The following is a 22,290-nucleotide window of genomic DNA, read 5'->3' on the forward strand; positions in this document are numbered from 1 at the left end:
GGCCATTGTCACTCCCTAATTAAAAGCTAATAACTAAGAGTTAATTGCCTTTAAAGGACGAGGCGGGCGGCCTGGGATTTATCTCTGTTTTCCTTGGCTTGCCTGGATGGCTGATATTTGGGAGCTAATTAATTGAATCAAATCTTACAGAAAACTAATAATCTCCTTGTGCCGCGTGGCTGTTGGATTAAAAGGTGATTCTGCACCGAAGTCGGCCTGGGCTCGGAGTGCGGAGGCCCTGGGCAGTGGCTGGGTGTCTGCGGGGACCTGAGTGGGCTGCAGCTTTCCATCCTGCAAAGCCCAGGGCTCCCGCGGACTCTAAGCGAGGCCCAGCCCGCGCCCCGCAGGCCCTGGCCGCAGGTCCCCGACTCCCCAGGGCGCGTTCACTTCTGACCTCCCACCTTCAGGTGGGCGGGGCCTGCGCCCCCCTCCCTGCCCAGCACCGCGGACCATGTGGCCTCTGGGCCCTCCTGTCCGGATGTCCTGTCACTGGTCACGCACTGTGGCCTGTGCGTCTGGCTGCCACTGAGCACGAGGACCATCCATGCTGCAGCTGCCACCTTGCTCTGCGGGTGGCCGAGTGTCTGTGTCCACACTGGGGCCAAAGCAGGGTCCTTCAGCCTGTCCCCCCCCAGGCCCAGGTGCCATGCACACCCAGCGCTGGTGGGGGAAGGTGCCATTGTGGCTCCAGTGATGTGGGGCTTGTCCTGTGTGTTCTGGAGCCTGGGACTCCTGCCTCCTCTCTTCCGCCACGGGGCCTCGCGGCTGGCTGCCACCTGTGACGGCTGCCTGGTCTCCGCAGACTTCCCGTCACCACCACGTGCCTGCAGGTGTCTGGAGCTGGTCGATTAAGTGGCCCGGAGGCGGGAGGGCTGCAGGTCCCTGCGACGGCTGCGCCCCACGTCCCCGGCGCTTGGCGACCCAGGATCTGGGCCCTGCGGTTGGCAAGCTCCAGCCTGGCCCTTCTGCCCTCAGCCCCGTGTCTTCAGGGCTCGAAGATGAAGAATGTTTTCACATTTTTAAAGGGTCGAGAAAATCAGAAGACGACGTCACCCCACGTGAGGACCACATGAGCCAAGAGTTCCCGCCCAGGATGAAGGCAGGAGAGACTGCCACCAGGGGCCGCCACCAGGGGCCGCCACAGCGGCCAGCCGGCGGGGAAGCCCCCCGGGGGGGTGGGGGGAGGCTCCGCGGTTACAGCTGTGCTCAGGACACAGCCTCACGTGAGTCTCAGGATCATCCAGACACTCCACAGAGTCGCTGCGGTTCCCAGAAGGGCCTGAGACAGGGTCTTGCTAAGTTGCTGAGGCTGGCCTCCAACTTGCACTCCTCCTGCCTTAGCCTCCTGAGTCACTGAAATGGCAGGCGGCGCACCCACCAGCTCTGGGGCATCGTCTCCTTTAGAAGAAGATGACGCAGGTCGAAGTGGCAGCATTTTTTCCTTTCTCCCCGTCTCCTTTCTGCTGCCTGGAATACAGGCATCACGGCTGGGACCCTGGCCGCCATCTTAGAATATGAAGGCCACGGTCAATGGAGGGTGGAGAAAGAAGAGGACAGAGGCCTGAGCCCTTGCTGGCCGTGGTGGAGCCATCAGCCCAGATTCGCTCGCCTCCAGGCCCCGGCTTACCGGCTGGAGCCGTGTGACTGCGCAACCCTCCTATTTATGTGGCGGGACCACAGAAGCCCGGGAACAAGGACGTGGGAGGGGCCAAGCGGACCGCCGAGAGCCCCGCCCCGGCCCAGGGCGAGCCCCCTGCGCTCCGCTGCGCTGGGCTGGCTGGGGAGGTGGTCCGGGGCGTGGCCGGCCAGCGACGCACGAGCGCAGGACACGCCCCCCACGTGGCCCTCCGAGCTCGCGGCAGCGCGAGCCTCTGAGTCGCGCTGGGACCCGGTGACCAGCGACTGTGCCGACAGGTGGGCCTCCGAGGCGCAGTGGCCGCAGGGCCTGTGTTCCCGGCACCGCGGACGGGCGCCGCGGCCAGTGTCCAGCCCGCTCCTGGCATCGCATCCGCTCCAGTGTCCCCGCGCACGCTGGGATCCGCGTCTCTCGGGGCGGTCGGTCTGCTGTCCTGGTCGCCTGCTTTGGGAACGGCGGGAGCAAGGCCCGCCCCTGGCCACCCCCGGCGAGCGCCCGGGGCCGCGGTGCTGGCGCCTTGGGCGCTGCGGGGCTCGCGGACCCGGCGGCTCCCGGCGCGCCCGTCGGACAGCGGAGAAGGCAGCCTTGCCGGCGGCGGCGCCCGCCCGCCCCAGTCTGCATACAGCAGGCGCTCTGCGTGCAGGGACGCTGAGGCCGTCGTCCCTCCCTGGGCCAGGGCAGCGTCCCCCTGGGGCCCGCGTGCCCAGGGCTCCTGTCCCGGAGGCCAGTGTCCCCGCGCACGCTGGGATCCGCGTCCCTCTGCTGCGGGAGGGGACCGAGCACCCAGGGCGCGTCTCCAGCGGACCCTGCGCCGCGGGGTGCCCGGGCTGTGGGCGCGACGGCAGAGGGAGAAGTCGCCGGAGCCGCGGCGCCTCCCCTCCAAGAGGCAACGTGGTCCGCATCTTAGCGCCCCTGATGGCGCTGGGTTCCCCGGTCCCCTGCAGGCGGCCCAGCCTCGCCCGCCCCCTGCCGGTGGGAGGGAGCGCCGGCCGCCGCCCCCCTGCGACGATGCCTGGGGTCCGGCCCGCGCTGGCCTCGGGCTCTGCTCCCAGGACAGACTTGTACCTCATGGGGGATTTGGGTGGCCGCTGACCGGACACCCAGATGCCTTGGAGGGGAAGGATTCCAGGGGCAGTAGGAGAGGTGGCAACGCGGGGAGGGCCCGGTTGAGCCACCGTGGATGCCGAGAGGGGTCTGGACGCTCCCTCTCTGCTCCCCTCACGGAGGCCAGCGCTGCCTGTGGGGAGCTCACTGTGGGGTGCAGGGAAATCCATGCTCTGCAGACACGTGGCAGTGGGGTCAGGGCAGCTGAGGGGTGGAGGAGGCTCCAGGTAGTGGGGTCTGCTGTGCACAGGCCCTGAGGTTGGATGGCAAGTGGGGCACTAGGACCCGACCTATTTTTAAATTTGAGATCATTTACATGGCATAAAATCCACCATTGGGTGGGGTTCCGGCCACCACCGCCACCCAGCCTGACTTTTTTGGTACCGATCCAGGGGCACGTGACCACTGAGCCACATCCAGCCTCTTATTTTTTATTAAGACAGGGCCTCACTAAGTCACTCAGCACCTCACTAAGTTGCCGAGGCTGGTCTGGAACTCATGATCCTCCTGCCTCAGCCTCCCATCTCATTGGGGTTATGAGCCAGCCATCACCACGTCCAGCAATTTCAGAACTTTTCCATCACCCCCAATAGAAGCCTGTCCCTTGAGCAGCCCCTGGCACCATGAGCCCACTTCCCCTTGGACGTCTCCTGTCCCTGGGTCACACTTGGTGGCCTTGTGTCTGGCTCTCACTAGCAGGAAGTCCTAAGATCCTCCACGCTGCAGCTGCCACCTGGCCCCTGAGGGACGGAGGGACCCTGCAGGCGCGTGGGCCTGTTTCCTCACCCACCCTGCTGACCGCCCAGGAGCTGGTTCCCTCCTGGCCAATGTGAAGGGAGGTCACCAAAGCTGTGTGAATGGGCAGCTGCCCCGTCTGCGGCTGTCCTGCCTGTGGGATGCTGGGCCCTGGGGCCACCCCACCGGTACCTCCGACCCCAGCCTCTCAGGGACCAGCACACTGGGCCAGTGCCCCCTCTGAGCCGCACCCAGCCCTTTTTAAATTGAGACAGGGTCTTGCTAGTTGTGCAGGCCGGCCTCCATCTTGCCGTCCTCCTGCCCTAGCCTCTTGAGTGGCCATCATGATGGCGCCTTCTGTGTGGCTTGCTGCTGCCCCTGCAGCTGTGGGCAGTGGGAGTTGGTCTCCATTGTCCACGTGGCACTGAGGGCAGGAGTGGACAGGGGCAGAGCCCACTCAGGCAGGAGGCCTGAAGGGAGCTGGGCTCAGGCCGGACGCAGCCCTCCAGCCCCGCCTCCCGCAGGGATCCCCGGGGTGGAGGGGTAAAGCCCCCACATCCCAGAGCTGGGACCCTTCCATGGCCCCAGCCAGGCCCATTCAGGGGACTCCTGCAGCCTGTTTGAAAAGGCCCTGGAGGCCCCTGCAGCTGAGGGGCCTCCCGGCCTCCCGGAGGGCTTCCAGCAGTCCTTTGTCCTGACCCACCACCGGAAACCCTCTGGCTGCTGCAGCCCCATTGTCTGTCCTGATTGAAATGCAGAGAGAAAATTAGAATCGGCTGCTTTCTCCCGGTTCTTCTGGATCTTAATGGATTCAGCAGTTACAGGCGAGCAGGTGGGGAAAGGCGGCCTTTGAGTTTTTTATTTTTATAAAGATGACTGTTTTCGTTTCCAGGCTGATGGGTGTTTGCATCTTTGTTCTGCACAATGTTCCCCAAGGTGGGGGCCAGGCAGGATGGGCCGGCAGCTGGCTCCTGCTGGTCCTCCAGTAACTGACTTTTTGATTCATGAGGAATCAAAAAGATTTAGAATTTTATCTATTCTACACAGCAGATGACTATAAAAACAAACATAAAGGGAACAATTACAGTGATGCAAACGGCTGAGACTTGAACCCTGGCTAGCTGTCCTTCAGAGAAGGGAGAGGAGAGGGGCAGGTTGGTCATTGCAGGGCTTTTTTGTTGCTGTATACTATTCCATTTCTTTGTGGGACATGGATACTCCTCAGTCAATGATGAGGTCAGGTTGCAATAAACCCATAGTCAGTTGAAAATATAAAGTTGAAGGTGCATTGGTCACATCTCGCCTACTGGATGCCCTCGCCCAGCAGGCCTCGGAGGTGCTCAGGCCACGTACGTTAGCCCGCGGTGTGTGGGCAGAACCGCTGCACACGTCTCCTCTGTGATAGTGTAGGCTGCTCCTGTAATTACTGCCTAATTAGAAAGTGGGAGGCAGCACGATGGATGCGCTGTTACCCAAGTGGAAGACAAAGCATTGCCAAGTGGAACCACAGCAAGGCCAGGACCCATGTGCAGACAGGATGGCGTTTCCAGCCCTCCCAACAACAGTCACCGGGTGGTGGCTTCACCCGTCCTTCCAGCAAAGACAGGAGGCTGACACAGGCGGATCACAGGCTTGAGGCTGGCCAGGGCACCATAGCCGGACCCTGTGTTAGCACAAAAAGGCCAGGCAGGAGTCCGCTCAGCGGCTCATTCAGGAAGTTTCACACAGGAGTGGGGTGCAGGGACAAAAGGGCCTCGGTGGACCCACCTTCCTGGTGGAGAAGGAGCCACTGTACAAAGAAAGGACTCACACGGGTCCTTCTGAGGGGGCACACGGGAACCTGCGCGCTTCTGGCTGGGGGTCGGTGGGCGGTGTCTGGAGAGGGCCCTCTTTGGAGGAGATGGATGCCTCCTGGAGATGTCGCCCTAGGGGTGCCCACAGCCCTCCTCCCATCTGCGCAGGAGAACACGCGGCCTCCCTTTCACTCCCTCTCCCAGGCCTCCTTCTCTTGGGGCCTCTTCTGTCTTCCTCTTTTGGGGGCGCCGACGTGTTGGGCAGAGTCACCTGGCTGAGCCTCGGGGTGGAGGCCCGCCTCCCAGGAACTGGAGGCCATGAGAGACTGTCAGACAGCCTGGCAGCAGGTGGCCCTGTACAGAGGCGGCTGGGCCCTGAGGAAATGCTAGTTCCCTGAGCAAATGGCTTCCCTCCTCCACCCACCCTGTCGCCCACACAAGACCCCTCCTGGCGTGGCCCCTTCACCTCTGCGACTCTAAATAGAGAGAGGTGGGCCTCGGCTGGTCGGAGGCCACATCTGGCCTCCCGCCACACCCCTGCCCTTTGGAAAGACCACTGGCCCTTGTGGGTGTCGATTAAATAAGTTCATCAGGACCGACTCGGCAGCCCCGTCCGCGCGCCCCGCCCGCAGCGCGGCCCCAGATGCTGCCCGCGTGGCGCGGGCGCGGGTTTCAGCTGCGGTGCGCTGGGCGGGGGCGCTCGGGCCTCCCTGCCTCCCGCGATCTGCAGCCGGACTCGTGGGTGACCATGGACTTGTCCGTGGCGTTCACACGCGCCGCGACCACACGACCGTGGCCCCCGCGCGGCCGGCGGCCCCCGCCCGGGCCCTTCCTTCGCAGGCCGGGCCCACGTCTCCTCTTGCCCCGCGGCTCCCAGGCGGCCGGCGGCCGCGCCTCGCGGGTCTGCTCATTTCCGTCTCGGGTCCGCCAGTCCCTGTGAGTGGCGGTGCCGTTTGTCTTTCTGGCGGGACAAGCTCCCTGCAGAGCATCCCGCCTTCCTCCTCCTTCCGCCCAGGGAGGACGCCTGGGCGGGCTCCAGCCTGGCTGGGACAGCGCTGCTGGCCAGGTGACCGCCGCGGCCCCCGGCCTCCCTGCAGCCTCCACACCGGCCTCCGCGGCGGCGGCGGGGTTTACAGTCCTGCAGTATGAAGTGTCCCTCCTCCTTCGCGTCCTTTCCAGCATTTATCACCAGTCCTATTCTCGCCGGTGCCGTTCTGACCCGGACACGACCTCGGGGTAGATGTGATCTGGTGTCCCTAACTGCTAATGAGGTCCAATGTTGTTTCAGATGTTTGTCGGTCCTTTCTATTTCTTTTTTGAGAAGTATCTATTTAATTGCTTTGCCCGTCCATCCACTGGGTTACTTAGTGTTTTGCGCTGTATGGATTCCAGCCCTGGGTCCTCTGTGCAGGGCAGGAGCCAGGCTGCGGTCCTGCTCGCTGGGCGGTTTCCTTCGCTGTGAGGAAGCGTCTCGCTGAGGCCGGCCCCCGTGCTAACCCTTGGCTTTTTCTCCTGAGCTTCACAGGTGCTTTTGAGAAAGTCGCTGCCTGGGCCTGTGTGCTGGGTGCTGACCCTGTGCCACCTTCTAGGAGTGGACCTCGCATCTGGTCTAATTCCTAGGTCTAGGATCCATTTTGAATTGATTTTTTGTGCAGGGTGAGAAAAGGGTCTCGTTTCATCTTTCCAAATGTGAATAACCCATTTCCTTAGCACGTTTGTTGACAAGAATGTTTCCTTTGACTCATGTTCTCGGCACATTGCTGCAGGCCAGGTGACTGCAGGCGTGTAGATCTGTCTCGGAGTCCTCCGTTGTGCCTTGCCCTGTCTGCTTTCTGCTGGTACCATGCACTTTTGACATCAGCTCTGTAGCGGAATGCAGCGTCAGTGTCGACATGCTTCCGGCATGGCTTTCTTTGACTGTCCTGGGTCTTTTATGCTCCCAAGTGAGTGTTAGCACTCTTATTTTCCTGTTCTCGGAGCAGGTCATGTGTTTCAGCAGGGATGGCCCTGAACATGCAGATTGCTTTTGTGCTGTGGCCATCTTGAGCAGCAGTCCTGCCTGTCCATGAACGTGGGAAGCCTTTCCTCACTTGGCCCTTCCTCAGTTCCCTGTGTTGCACTTTGCATTGCAGACGTCTTTTACCTCCTTGATTAGACGCATTCCTAGCTTTTTGAGGGACGATCATGGATGGAATAGTCCTGACTTCTCTCTCAGCAGATTCATCGTTGGGATATAGGAGAACTATTGATTTTTTTAATGTTGATTTTCATAACCTGCTACTTTGCCAAATTTGTCTATTAGCTGCAGCAGTCTTTTGGGGGAGCTTTTTTTGGATCTTCTAAATATAGGGTCATATCATCTACAAACAGCGATAATCTGAATTCTTCCTATTTTTATCCCTTTTATTTCCTTCCCTTATTTCCTTTTTCTAAGTTCCTCTATTTCCTTCTTCCTGATCGCTCTGGCTAGAGTCTCCAGCACTCTATTAGACAGGAGTAGGGAGAGCAGTTACCTTGTCTTGTCAGGGACTTTAAAGGAAATGCTTTCAACTCTTCCCATTTACTATGAGGTTGGCTTTGGGTTTTTCATAAATAGCTTTAGGATGTTGAGATAGGTCCCTCCAATCCCTAGTTTCTTCAGTTTTTTTTTTTTTAATCATAAATGGGTGCTGACGTTTTATTGAAGGCCTTCTCTGCCTCTATTGGGATGACTGATTTATGCCCTTAATCTTATTTATGTGGTGGATTACATTTACTGATTTGCATATGTTAAAATACCCTTGCATCTGTGGGATAAAACTAACTTGATCATGCACGACCTTCTTAATATGTTGTTGAACATGAACATGATTTGCCATTTTATTTTAGTACCAGGAATTGAACCCAGGGGTGCTTAACCACTGAGCCACACCCTCAGCCCTATTTTGTACTTTATTTAGAGACAGGGTCTCGCTGAGTTGCTCGGTGCTAAGTTGCTGAGGCTGGCTTTGAGCTCGTGATCCTCCTGCCTCAGCCTCCCGAGTTGCTGAGATTACAGGCGTGCTCACTGTGCCTGGCATGATCTGCTATTTCATCAAGCGTTTTTGCACCTAAGTTCATCAGGGATATTGATCTGTGTTTTCTTTCCTTGCTGTGTCATATGGTTTTATGGAGTGTGATGTTAATTTCATAGAATGAATTTAGAATTCTATTTCATGGAAAAATTCGAGGAGTATGACATCAGTTTTTTAATGAGTTTGGCAGAGTTCAATTGGGAAGCTACCTGGTCCCCGGCTTTTTGAGCCTTTTTATTACTGCTTCTGTATCATTGCTGGTTATTGGTCTGTTTAGACTTTATATATCCTCTTGATTCAGTTTTGGCATATCATATTTGTCTAAAAATGTACCCATTTCCTCTAGGTTTTCCAATTTGTTAGAGTTTAAGTTTTCAAAATAGTCCCTTAATGACCTGCTAGATTTCTGAGATCTATTTCTGAGATTTCTTTTTCTAAGAAAGAAATCACCACGTTGGTTTTTCCCCTCCTACTTTGATTTACTGATGATGTTTGATTTTGATCCTGTTTCTCAATTGCTTAGCTACTCTTTAAATCTCTAACTTCCTTGATTTGCATCTCTCTCTTTTGGTTAGTTTGGCTTAGGGCTTATTAATGTTGTTTATCTTTTCAAAGACCCACCTCTGTGTCTCACTGATCCTTTGTATATTTTAAATTCTCAATATCATCGATTTTCACTCTGATCTTGATCATTTTCTTCCTTCTACTGGTTTTGGAATCGGTTTGTTCTTTTCCAAGGGTCTTGAGATGCAGCAGTAGGCTGTTCACTGGGATCATTCCAATTCCCTTATGTGAGCACCACAGCTGTGAACCTTCCTCTTGGACCCGCTTTCCCAGTGTTGCACATGGTCTGATTCGTTGCATCACTGCTCTTGTTTGAACCTAAGAACTTCTTGACAACTCCTCGCTGATTTCTCCGACACCGTTCATCATTCAGGAGTGTATCTGTCAGTCTCCATGTGCTTACAGTTTCTGTTCAGTGGTGTCATTGATCTCTAATTTCCTTCCATTATGATCTGGACAGATGCAAGCAATTATATCAATTTTTTTGTTATTTGCTAAGAGTGACTTTGTCTAAAATAGGGACTATTTTGAAGAAGCTTCCATGAGCTGCTGAGAAGAAAATGCATTCGGCTCTCGTTGGATGAAACAGTCTACAGATGTCTGTTAAGTCCATTTGCTCTATGACATTTGTTCAGGTCTGAGTCTTTACTGAGTCTGTATCTCGATGGCTGTCTGGTGGTGGAGGAGGTGTGTTGAAGGCACCCGCATTACTGTTCTGGGGTCTCTCCGAGGCCCCCATTTGGGCAGTGTCTCTTCTGTAACTAGGTGCACCACTCTTTGGGGCATAAGCGCCCCCCACGTCCCCTTGTGGGAGTGCTCCCATTTCCGGGTGCAGCGGCTTCCTCGTCTTCTGGTCGGCAGAGGCGTGAAGCCTCTCGGCTGCTTCTGAGAGTGCCCCCCAGCCTGTTCTCAGGCCCCCGCTTTCACTCCAGCCCCGAGCGTCCACCTGTGGAGCTCGCCTCTGCAAACGACGCGTGGTTGAGTCTCGTCTTTTCAACCCGCTCTTCAGTCTGTCTGCATGTCCAGCGTACCTGTGGGAACGCGGGAGGCAAGAGCACTCTAATTCTGCACCACGCAGACGTTTCCGTGAGGGAGTGTCGTGCTTCAGCTTGCCCACGCCCTTCTCCCCACCGTCCCCAGATCAGCAAGCCGCAGCACTTGCTCTTACAGATGAGCTGCTTCGTCCTGCTGGACGGCGGTTCTGCCCGTCACGCTTCACACCATCATCGTCTGCGCCATTTCACAGTAGAACTTACTCAAGTTAAAAGGCGGTTAGAGCAGGCAGCAGGCAAGTCCATGCGGATGGATGTAGGCCCGCGACCTTTGAGTGCTGGGCATTTACTGGTACAAACCTATTTATTCCTATTATTAAAACAGCGATAATAGAAAAGCTACTATAATGAGAACGGAACTCAAGAATGAGGTCATTCAATAGAACGAAGTTAAATATGAACACCACGTGCTTCCCAGATGAACTCTCCATCCAAAATCCTAGTTTCAGAGAAGGTCGGAGACGGCTACAGAGAAGGTGCTTCCTGTTTCCGGGTCCATTCTGAAAACACTTGAGTTCCCTGGGGAACGTTGCGTGTCCCCCCGTCGTCACGGATTCCTGTGGGTCCCGTCTCTGCCGCCCTTACAGCCTGCTGGCCTTTGTTTCTGTCACTGGATTCCTGTAGACTCACAGAGGGGGACTAACGGGGCAGATGCGGGGCCGTGGGAATTTTGTTGACCCGCAGGACAGGAACGGCCACACAGGCACGCGCACCACTGTGCCGGGCTCACGCTCCCAGACGCTGGGTCACGGCAAGGCCCTGGCAGGGGCGTGAGGCTGCCCTCGGCTCCCAAGTGCCGGGGGCGATCCTGAGGAGCTGCTGGACAGGCCCTGTGGGAGCGCAGAGGGCAGAGCCCACCCGTGCCCGCCAGGCACACCCAGGCCTGGCCCGCCGGCGGGGACGCAGTCTCTTTCGGTCGGAGAGCTGACATGCTGGGGCGACGGCGTCTCTTCTCACTTGCTTGGCTGCCCTCCAGCGAGGCTGCTTTCGAGCTCTGGGATCCGCAGCTTTCTTCCTCTGTGTGCAGCATTTCTTTAAGTAAATCCTGTAGAGCTGGCTTAGTCGTCCTGGATTCTGAGTTCCACCTTATTTTGGAAGGTTGAAGGATGGATCGCTGGCTGTAGAAATCTTGGTACTTTCCTGCAGGACTTGGGGCCCATCATGCCGGGTCCTGCTGGATTTTCGGTGTGTGCTAGGAAGTCTCATTTAGATTCAGAGAGCTATGTCACCCCCGACGTGCGCCCTCATTGCGCCGGGGCTTGTCTCTGAAACCCGGGTGCTGAGCTTCCCTTGTGGTCTAGCGTAAGGTCTGTTCTCGAGACAGCTGCACACATTCTTTTTTGGTACGAGATCCCGTATGGATCTACTTGGCCACGTTTGTGGTTGCATGTTTCCTCTCCTCAGGATCTTCATGGTTTTGTCTGCTTGGTCTTTTACTCTCTGAAAGGTCCTCCAGTCTCCTGTGCGTGTTTCTGCTTAAGCATTTTCAGCCCCATTGTTGGGGGGCAGGATGTATTTATGGAGGGCATTTTAGCCTTGGGGGCATCACTGGCGTGTGGCTGGTCTTTGCTCCAGTATTCAGGTCTCCCAGCCGGTTTCCAAGTGTGGCCAGTGCTGACTGTGGGTGGACAGAGCTCACAGGTGCCCCGAATTGCCTAAGGGTGAAGAAGGACCTGGAGAAAGACCTGGCTCCTGGTGCAGGTCTACCACTTGCTGCCGGGGTGATCCTGGACAAGACACCTGATCGCTGGGCCTCTTGTCCAGTGGTGCGTTGTCGTAAGGGTCAAACAAGACGGTGTCAGCCCAGCACGTAAGAAGTGCTCAATAAACAAGGGGTTTGGATACCTGTGAGAGGTGGCCAAGGCACCTGGAGAGGTCATGGCTGTGGGTTGACATGACTCCTCAGGGACCCTTCTTCCAGGACAGCAGCTGCACCTACCCCCCAGGGCCCTGAGCACCTGAGGGTCACATAGGCGCACACCCCAGCCATGACTTCCCTGTGGCTTTCCTCTCCTTTCCAGTGAGGGCAAAGCAGACCTATTTAGCTGCTTTGTCTTGGTGGGCTTGGGGTTGGGAGCCCAGAGGAGGAAAATCAAGATGCCTCTGAGCGGAGCTGAGTATGGGCGTTGGGGTCCAGCAGGCCTTTCCCGGGCAGGACGATCCAGAAAGGAAAGCCTGGGGTTAGGGCTTGCATTTTCTGTGTTTTATCCCACAATGTGTCACTAAGAGGTTCTGTTATGGGCCAGGCTGTGGGGGCAGTGACTGAACAGACTCCGCTTTCCCCGAGACTCCGTGTCACGTAGGAAATGCTTCTCCCGTGGGAACACCCGGCCTCTGTAGCCACCGACAGTCACTGAGCACAGCAAGTTCGGCAACACAAATGGCAGTTCTTGTATCATGTAAAATCGTGCTTTTTGGTTCCTGTTGTTCTTGGACAGTGCACCCTGTCAGACGATTGTCTAGATGTTGGTGACCGACTAAGGCTGCTTTGACCCACTTCCCTTCTGCCCATGACTTTGGTGTTCGTCTGCAGTTCTGGATCCCAGCGGCAGCCACTTGTGACTGACACGCTGACTGTGGTGTCAAGCCCTGCCCTGTGCTCGGGGCCAACCTCCAAGAGCCATTCTGGACCTTGCGTGAGGCGGTCTGCCGGCCGCTAATGAAGACAGATTTGGGCTCTCGGTGGTGAGCGGTCTGTTCTTCGGTTGCGCCTGACAGTCCCTCCCCTCTACTTTTCGAACTCGGCACTCAGGTTACTAAATGTCCTGCTTACGTGGCTCCTTTCCGTCTTCCTCTCTTGTCACTGTCTTTCCCTCTCCGACGGGCGAAGGGACTTTTTCCCATGCCAAGTCTGCCCCTCTCCCACTGTGCCGCCTTCGCTCCCTAATGCTCATCTTACAAAAAGAAAAAAAATCTCTAGGGTATCTTTCCACTTTTCTTTTTTTCCCAGTGATTGTAAAAGATTTTATCTACCTTTGGTGTTTTCAAAGAAAGTTATTTTGTTGATGTACAAGAACCACCTAAAAATGCCCACTTTCCACTTTCATTTTTCTATTTGAGCTTATCCTATTCTTGTGGCTCCTTGAAGTTTGGTTCACTTTTCCCTTTTTATTTAGTTTTTGTGGTGCCAGGGATCAGGGCCAGGGCCGTGTGCATGCTACACAAGTGCTCTTCCACTGAGCCACACCCCAGTCCCCTTACCTTTGACAGTTCATGTATTTTCAAATGTCTTCTCAGAGTGTGCTCAAGGCTATGAATTGTCCTCTGCATATCATTTTGGCTGCATCTCAGGTTTCATTACATAATGTACACTTTGAATTACTGCTCAGTTTTTAAGACTCTTTTGTGTTGATCCCTTCTCTAACCCATGTCTTATTTAGAAATGTGTTCAATTTCCCAATTTAGGTATTTTCAAAAGAAACGAACTTTATGGCAGAATCTGTCCCTCAGAGCTAAGATCAAGCTATCTAACACAGATGCTCAACTTATGATGGAATTATGACCAGAAAAATTCACTGTAAGCTGAAAATATAGTAAGGCAGACTACGCTTAATATGCCTAAGCTACCGAACAGGTGGCTTAGCTGCGCAGCTGTGGAGCATCCTCACTTCCTCTTCCTGTGGTCACACAGCCTCCTGGGAGTGCTGGCTCATCCTGCTGTCCCACATCACCAGAGCAGGATGCCACTGCCCCGGGAAAGGCCACGATGCACAGCGTGGTTCCCCCCAGCGTGCACTGCGTCACAGCATGCAAAGTGGAAACCTTTGCAGGCTGAGGAGTTCTGTTTCTGTTTTGGGGAGAGTTGTGAAGATGTTCGCTGGTTTTACCAGTTTCCTTGGTTAGAGGATGGGTGGAGGGCTTGGTATCCTTAACTGTTCCCGACAGGGTGAACCCCACTTCCCAGGCAGGGCCCTGCCCCCACCTGACCGTCTTTCCATCCCTGGAGATGGGCAGCAAGAGGGGCATCCCCCCACCCCTCCTTGGGTGGCCTTGGACATGGGGCAAGGAGTCCCCAGCCTCCCTAGCTCCCAGGAGGCTGGGCTCTGGCTGAGGATGTGGGTGGGACTGGCCAGTTGTGGACTCCAGCTCCTGAGCTTGCTGCCCTGGGGTTGGCGCCTCCCTCTGAGCCTTTGCCATCTGTAACAATCCCGCGATTCTCCGTGGTGGTTCCTCTGGGGGGCTTGAGGCAGCCTGGGTTCAACTCCTGACCCATCCAGGAGGTGGCTGAGTGGATGACCCATGCCCCGATGGGGCCAGGCGACCTCCCCCACTCCTCCCCCAGGGGCGCCAGGCAGGGCTGGTGGATGCAGGACAGACTGCGCAGTGGGCCGGGTCGGACGATCTTCCTTTAATACAAAGTCGGTTTATCTACATACACAGAGGTGGGAAAGCCACCTAGCTGCTTCCGTTTGAACAAACAGTGTTGAAAGCAACGGCAGACCGCTCTCGTACAAAGAGGAAAAACTCACTTGCTCACGGTGGGGGGGCCGGTCCTTCAGTTTGTCCCCAACCTGCCCCACAGTCCTAGGGGACAGGGTCCCTGATGGCGGGGCAGGCAAACGCTCGGGCCGCGCTCGCCTGACCCCGCGGGTCTGACCCACCCCTGGGGGCCGACCTGTTGCCCACCCCAGGGCTGCTTGATATGTCTGAAAATTTAGAAAAACAAAGTAGGAGACAAGAGCCCAAAAGGAAGAAGAGAAACGAGGGGAGGGTCGCCCATCGCGCGGGGAGCGCCGTGGCTGCACAGAGGGCCAGCTGGGGACGCGCTCCGACGCAGGCGCACAGGCGGGCCGTGGAAAAATAGTGTCTGGCACAGAAGGGAGGAAGCGAAGCTGCTCTTTTAAAGTCGTTGACCGGCAAGTCTTTTGTTTCTTCTTTAAAAAAAAAAAAAAAAGAAAGAAAGAAAGAAAAAAAATACACTATTTAGAAAGAAGAAGAAGAAAAGAAACGTCACCGACAGTCACAGAGTCTGAGAGCGCGTCTGCCCGCGCAGCCTCGCCGCCCCACCCGGGCCTCGTCTGCGATCCGAAGGGTCAGGAATGTGCGAGTATCGGCAGCGACGGCCGCGCGGGGCTCGAGGGCCGCGGAGGTGCCGCCGCCAGCGCGTTCTGCCCTCCGGGCGCCCGGCCTCGGTCCGGCGCGGGCAGCGGGTCGGCCGCAGAGCCGCCATGGCTTTAGGTTGCATAGTGGTCGAAGCTGCCCAGGTACTCCAGCGCCGCCTGGTAGCAGAACTGGTACTCGTCCTGCAGGGAGAGGCCGCGTCAAGGGCTCCGCACCGGCGGGGCTGCTCGGCTTCCCCGACGGGGACGCACCGAGTGGCCAAGACTGGCGGAAGCGCCGCCTGCGGGCCGGTTTCCCCGCCCCTCTGGACGCGCAGGACCTGGCAGTGACCTGGAGGCCTATCTCGGTCCACCGAGGACACTGCCTGGACAGAACGTGTCCAGCCTTGAGTGTCCCCTTCCCGCCCAGGGAGGGGCTGCTGGAGGCCCCGCCGTACCTCGGTCTGCACCATGGCGGGCCGCTGGGTGCGCAGCATCTTCACCGTCTGGAAGATGTCCACCACGCCCTCGTACCGCATGCGCTCCAGCACGATGCTGAGCGTGATGAACACGCCGGTCCTGCCCACGCCGGCACTGCGGGACCAGCACGCGTCAGGCCCGCGGGCGTCACGCGCACGGCAGCGTGGGCGCCCGACCCGAGCCGCGGGGCTCACCTGCAGTGCACGGAGATGGGCCCGTCCTGGCCGAACTGCTCCTTGGTCTTATGCACTTGGCCGATGAAGTCGATGAAGCCCTCCCCGGACTTTGGCACACCCTGCTCTGGCCAGTCCGTGAACTGAAACTGCCGGACGGTCCGGGACTGGCCGTCCTGGGACAGAGAGGACACCTGCTGTTGGCACCAACCTGCAGCCCTGGCCTCACACCCCAGGTCTGTCACTGCATGGTGGTGCATCTCCCATCGCACCCACGGTGCCGGCACCAGCCTCTGCCTTCACCATGACACCCCCTGGATGTCATCGGGTCAACCACGATGGCAGGACGCCGGCTCCCTCCTGACCCCTGCCCCGCGTCCCCTGCGCGGTGCCTCCCCTTCACCTGGGCCGCACCGCCCCTCCAGCCAGGGGCCCACCTCGCACCCTCCCGTGCACGTGGGGCCACGTGCCAGCCCCCCTGGCCCTGCTGGGTCGGTCCTCCACCACCGATCGGCGCCCATCTTTCCGGTTCCCAGGCCAAACATCTGCCCTTCTCTGGTGCAGAGGCGACGGGCATCCCGCGGCCGCCCACTGCCCACCCTGCGGCTCCCGCCTCCCCCACACTCAGTGCTCTAGCTCTGCTCTGCATCCCGCCTGCCTGGCCGCCTCCCTCCACTGCCCTCCGCCCCTGGCACCACTGTACCCACCACAGTGCTGCCAACCAAGGTGCCTCACAGGCATCGTCTGGACTAGTGTCCCCCACCAGTCTCCAAGAGGCCACCTTCAGGGTCAGTTTTCAGTCGCCCCCATCGCCAGTCCCTCCCCCACACAAGCCACCACTGTCCATCCCCACACCACGGTGCCAGCTTCTGCCCGTGGGTTCCCGCCCCCTTGGGAGGACTCCACAAGACCACATCGCCACCTGCCCCTCAGCCACCGGCCTCTCCCCTGCCCTTCCAGCCCCAGACCCTCCACAGGGAAAAGGCCGCTCGCTCCTTCCCGAGATCCGCTCGGGCCACTCCCCAGTGAGTCGTGCTGGGCACTGCAGGCTTGGCACAGGACCGTGGCCCTCTTCTACCCGCCTGATGGGAGGATGAAGTGGCCCACTGACCACCTCTACTTGACAACCTGATCCCTGCCCCAGGGCCTTTGCTCCAGCCCCACCCTTGCACGGGGGTGCGCAGCCCAGCCCCTCGAGGCACTCTTCCCAGGCTCACCCGGGCATCCGTGACCTTGAACTCTCGGAGGATGTACTGAGGCATGTTATACTCGGCCATGGGATCCACCACGAAGTACTGATAGCGGGCAGAGCGCTCGGCTGGCCAGTACTGGTGACACTTCTCCTGCGGAGGACAACACTGCGTCAGTCCCCGCTGGAGGCCCGGCCACTGCCCGCCCACGGTGGCCCCAGCTCACCCGGCCCATCTCCCGCAGCTTGGTGAGCATCACCACGATGGTGGAGTTGTTCTCCCACAGCATGCGCCAGAAGTCCTCTGTGGTCTCCGCCAGTGGCCCCTGCGTCGCGATGTAGGCCTTCTGCTGCCTGCAGGACGAGGGCTGTGAGTGGCCCCTCCCTCCAAGTCCCCTCGTGACCAGAATGTCCCCAGATGTTGCCAAATGTCCCCTGAACAACCAACTCAGTCCCACTGGAAACCACTGTTGAAGGACAGAAAGAACCCCACTCTGAACAGTAGCCATCAGTTAAAGGTCCAGCCCGGGACCAGCCACGTCAGCTGTCTCCGCCAGGCTGGAGACTCCTGGGCGGGCGGCGTCGCGGGTGTGCCGGGCGGTACCTGTAGCCGTCGATGAAGCTGGCGTTGATGTAGTCGGACCCCTCCACACCCCGGATGGGCTGCAGGCAGACGCGGGTGCTCTCGTAGGGCATGATGTTCACCAGGCGGTTCTTGAACTTGTTACAAGGCAGGTTGGCACTGATGAAGCGGGACGTGTGGGCTTTGGAGTTGGCCAGCCTCTGTGGGGACAAGGCGGCCGGGGACAGCTGTCAGGGACGCGCCGCTCGGCCGGGAGGGGTGCTGCTCCGGCACCGCCCTCCTCACCTTGAACTCGAGTTCCATGCCGGTGACATGCTCCCCGGGCTCCAGCTGGGCCAGCTTCTGGATGTAGGAGTAGAGGCTCCGCGCGGGCACCTCGGTGTTGCCACAGCCCACGGCCTCCAGCAGCGCCTCGTGGATGAAGCTGTACTGGTCCTCGGTCTGCACCATGTAGTTGCGCTGGGAGCGCATGAGCGTCACATGTCCGTACACGTCCACCGTCTTCTCGGGCTTGATGCGCTCCAGCATGGCGTCGATGACAATGAAGCAGCCCGTGCGGCCCACGCCGGCGCTGCGGGCGAATGCGCGTCAGGCGGGCTGGAGGCGGGGCGGGGCTCGCAGGCGGGGCGGGCGGGGCGCTGCGCTCACCTGCAGTGCACCACCACGGGGCCCGCGTCGGGCGGGTTGCAGGTCTTGACCCTCCGCAGGAAGGCCAGGAAGGGCGTCGGGTACTCGGGCACGCCGTGGTCGGGCCACGCTGTGAACTGGAACTGGCGGACCTCGCGTTTCTCACTGGAGCCGTTCTGGGGAACACAGGGCGCGGCCTGTGACTGTCTCTCCCCAGGTGAACCCACGCTCACCTCCAGACCGCCGGGTCCCAGAGCGCCCCATTCGGTGTCCTCACCTCCTGAGCGCCTGGCTCTGGGCCTCCCACTTCCCCTGCCTCCACCCATGTCCAGTGGCCACCGTGTCCAGACCTATCATGGCCCCCAGACCACTCAGCTGCCTGCATCAGGGGGCTCCTTCCATCCCCAGAGGGCACCTGTGGGCACTAAGTCAGGCCCTCCCTCTGCCCACAGCCCTCTGGGGCCCTCCTACCCTCCTCCTCTACCCCTCATGCCCTCTGCTCCACCCACGTGGGCTGCTTGCTTTCCCTCAAACACACCAGGCCCATCCTGCCTCAGGGCCTTTGCACAGCAGAGACCTCTGGAGGTCTCCTGGCTCCCTCATCCAGGTTTCTGGACACACATCCTATCTCCTCTCACATACTCGCTCTCTGTGGCTTTTCCCCGAGATGCTGTTTCCCTGCTGTGTTCTGGTGCCCCGGCTGGGATCTGGCACACAGTCCATGCTTCACATGTGTGAATGAACTGAGAAATCTTACATCTCTCCTGTCCATCTGCCCAGATTTCTGGCACTTGGGCCAGACAGGGAATTGATGTTAAAGGGCCTGGTCAGGTGTCTGGGGCACACAGTGGTGCCAGCAGCACATCTTTATCATGATAATACCCTGGATGGCAGAACTGCCTCAGTTCAGAACCATCGATGCAGAACAGGGGGTGTGGACAGCAGCCATCAGTTAAATATGCATCTAAAGGCTCTCCACTCCAGCCCTCACTGCACGCGCTGGCAGTGTTTATCTAGCTCTGTCTGGCAGCCCCTCAAAGGCAGGACAGACTCTGCTAGGGCCCCCGTCACAGGCCCCATTGGGTGGGGTCAGAGGTTAAGCAGGCAAGGGAGCCTGGGCTATGACTGAGGGAAAGGGCCCAGTTCCGAGCCAGCTTAGACTCTAAGCTGCGGGCCGGATGGGGCAGGGCCCTCTCTGCCTCCAGGGGCATGTGGTCCGCCTGTGCCCGCTGCTCTGTCCTGGGGGAGCTCTGAGTGGAGCCGGGCCTCGGTCCTCCCCGCAGCCGGGCTCTACCTTGTGCAGGGAGAACGTCCGCACACAGAACGTGGCCAGCTCGATGGTGTCCAGCAGTGTGACCTGGATGAAGCCGTAGGTCTCCGTGCCTCGGCTGGGCCAGTACTGATCACATTTGACCTGCCGGGCGAGAGCGGGGGTGAGCGCGGGCTGCAGCTGGCAGGGCTCATGGGCCGCGGGGTCCGGGCCTCACCCGCGACTTTTCTTCCAGCCGCGTCATCATGACGACGGTGGCCGACCGCTGCTCCCACACCATGCGCCAGAAGTCCCCGAAGGTCTCCGGCAGGGGCCCCTGCGTGGCGATGTAGGCGTTCTGCCGCCGGTAGCCGTCCACGTAGTTGGCGTTGATGTAGTCGCTGCCCGCGAGGCCTGCAGCAAAGGCAGGGCCCCGCCCGCACCTCAGGGCTCGCTCTGGCCCCGGCGCCACGTTCGAGGCAGGCATCGTTACTCGGGGTAACATCGCGTGGCCAGGCACACACACGGCACTACTGGGTTATCGTAGCCTCCTGGGGTCAAATCATCCCCGGAGAGGGAGCCCCTCTATAGGGTGCTGCGCCCCATTCCTGAGCTCCCCCACGTGATGCTACAGCACTCCCATCACCCAAACTGTGACAACCCAAAATGCCCCCAGATGTTGCTCTTAGGCAGCAAAACTGCCCTGATCGAGAAGCACCTATGTAGAGGAGCAGATGAAGCCACGTTCTGAACAGCAGCCATCAGTTAAATACATATCTACTGACGCCCAGCGACCTCCAGCTGGAGCTAGATCGGGTACACAACCAGTTGGGCTCAGCTGCCGAGGCAGTGCGGCGTCTGAGCTTGGTGTCGTTGGAGACCAGAACAAAGCTCCCAGGCTACCTTCGATGGGCTGGAGGATGACCCGGGAGTGGTCGTAGGCAATGACGTTGGCGTAGCGGTTCTTGGGCTTGTTCACTTCCAGGTTGGAGTGTTCCCATGTGAACTGCTGTCCGGGGTCGATGGACTGTGGAGGAAGGGCAGGGGGTTGGGCCTTCAGGTGGGCGCGCTGAGCCCTGGAGGCGGGCAGTGGCCCAGCTCACCTCGTACTCCTGGGACAGCTTCAGGCTGTCGTTGGCCTTCAGGCGCTCCGTGTGCTCCGCCATGTCTGCGATGGGGATGGGCGGGTGGCTGAGCATGCCTGCGGGGAGAGCAGACGGGGTCACGGGCGGCCGGGGTGGCCGGACAGTGTGAGTCTGCGCGGACAAGCTGCGGTTAGAAGGGGTGGCGGGCGGTGCGGGGGGCTCCCGATGGCTGCTCCAGTGCTGGCGGGTCCTGGGCCCCCACCCGGCGGGCGCAGGGGCTGGGGGAGGGTCCCGGCAGCACTGCCCGTCTCAGGGACTGGTGGCAAGGCGCACACAGGAGGCCCAGAGATGAGGAAGCGCAGGCAGCGGGGACCTCAGGAGCCGCCCACATGGGTCGGAGCCCTGGAGTCCCCGCACGTGGGCCGGCGGCTCCGCCTGTCCGCTGCAGCCTGGGCAGGCAGGTGCACTGCGGTCCTGGCCCGCCTGGGGGCCTCTGGGTCTGCAGGCCACTGCCCACTCCCAAGCCCTGTGAACCAGGGCCTGCACACCCAGAGCCCGCAGGTGGCCTGGCGGGCCTGCCGCTTCCCAGGAGCCACGTCCAAGCGCGGGCAGTCGCGATCAGCCACCCGAGGGCCCGCGGAGCAGACCCCTGCCCTCCCCGAGGTGCCAGCATGGGACAGGCGGGCAGAGGCTGGCTGGGGTGGGCGTGTGGACAGACAGGAGGCGGGATGGAAAGACCCAGGATGAAAACGAACAGGCGGGAAAGCGCGACAGACACAGGAACTAACTTTGAGAGTGAAGCCCCGGCTCCCTGAGGGGGCTGCGGAGGCCCGAGTCTGCAGAGACGGCAAGCAGCGGGTGAAGCAGAGCACGCACGGCCCGCCCAGCCGCAAGCCGGGTTCCTCTGGCTGGCCAGTGGCCACTGCTGCTCTTTAGCCATGAGTCCAGGAAGACCCCAAAGATTCAGGTTCCTCCGTCTACGTGTCCCCCACCCCAGACCATCCTGGCCTCGGGTCCCCTGTTGAGGCCAGCAGAGGGGATATGGGGGAGAGTGATGCAGGGTGGAAGGGAAAAGCTAGGAGGCAGATAAGGAAATATGGGCCCATGCCATGAACCTTAAGGAGGACAGCAGCCATCAGTTAAACACATTTAAAATCCCCATGTGGATGGAAACAACTGATGTAAGACAGTCCAGAGCCAGAAAAGCATGGCAGCACATTAGTGGTGACATGTGGGACTCTACGTGATCCCTTCAAAGGAATGCAGCCATTGGTTAAACACACGTACTTAAAACCTAGGTGAAAACTGAAGTGACATGAGCCAGTCCAGAGACGAGAAAGAGAAGAACACACACTAGGGGTGACATGAGACCCTGCGTGTTCCCTCCAGGAGCTCTGCAGCCATCAGTTAAATACAAATGGTCAAAATCTTCAACTGAAGTGACATGAGCCAGTCAGAGACAAGAAAGGGAAAAGAGTACAGTAAAGCTGATAAATGAGATCCTGTGACCCATTCAGGAGACCTGCGGCCATCAGTACGCAGTCAGTCAGAATCACTTGGAGGAAAATAGAAGTGACATGAGCCAGTCCAGACACAGAAAAAACAACACATTAGGAGTAGCATGTGAGGTCATGCATGATTCCTTCAGGCCTGCAGTCATCAGTTAAATACAAATGTTTGAAATTCCCATTTAGTTGGAAACAGAGTTGACATGAACCAGTTGAGGGACAGATGTAACTATGCTGTGGACCTATAAGGAGAACAGCAGTCGAATGTTCGGTTAAAAATTCTTTTTTAGTTAGAAGCAGCTGGCATGAGCCCATTAAGGGGGGAGAGATGGGGAAGCTTGTGAATCACAAGACCGGCTTCAGTTCTCCGTCCAGGGGTGAATCCCAGTGCCCTACAGCGCCCCTGAGGAGGCCTGGAGG

The 22,290-nt window shown here is 58.8% G+C and overlaps 1 protein-coding gene across 13 annotated transcripts in view; it reads right to left on the reverse strand.

Annotated features, from left to right (window-relative positions):
• Positions 1-14,265: 14,265 nt before the first annotated feature.
• PTPRS (protein tyrosine phosphatase receptor type S) overlaps positions 14,266-22,290 on the reverse strand; it is a 70,562-nt gene continuing 62,537 nt past the window's right edge. For 7 of the 13 annotated variants that reach the window (XM_079116288.1, XM_079116295.1, XM_079116289.1 and 4 more), the window contains 13 exons: positions 21,151-21,198; positions 20,381-20,478; positions 20,181-20,304; positions 19,516-19,691; positions 19,323-19,442; positions 18,050-18,204; positions 17,687-17,972; positions 17,423-17,601; positions 17,046-17,172; positions 16,847-16,972; positions 15,651-15,805; positions 15,435-15,570; positions 14,266-15,180 (listed from right to left, as the gene is read on the reverse strand). In XM_079116288.1, coding sequence (XP_078972414.1) covers positions 15,112-15,180; positions 15,435-15,570; positions 15,651-15,805; positions 16,847-16,972; positions 17,046-17,172; positions 17,423-17,601; positions 17,687-17,972; positions 18,050-18,204; positions 19,323-19,442; positions 19,516-19,691; positions 20,181-20,304; positions 20,381-20,478; positions 21,151-21,198 — 1,799 coding nt within the window. In that variant the 3' untranslated portion in view covers positions 14,266-15,111. The remainder of the gene's footprint in view (positions 15,181-15,434; positions 15,571-15,650; positions 15,806-16,846; positions 16,973-17,045; positions 17,173-17,422; positions 17,602-17,686; positions 17,973-18,049; positions 18,205-19,322; positions 19,443-19,515; positions 19,692-20,180; positions 20,305-20,380; positions 20,479-21,150; positions 21,199-22,290) is intronic. The other 6 variants (XM_079116287.1, XM_079116286.1, XM_079116294.1 and 3 more) reach the window with 1 other exon arrangement.

Source organism: Sciurus vulgaris (assembly GCF_902686455.1).
Source record: "Sciurus vulgaris genome assembly, chromosome: 16".
Lineage (NCBI taxonomy): Eukaryota > Metazoa > Chordata > Mammalia > Rodentia > Sciuridae > Sciurus > Sciurus vulgaris.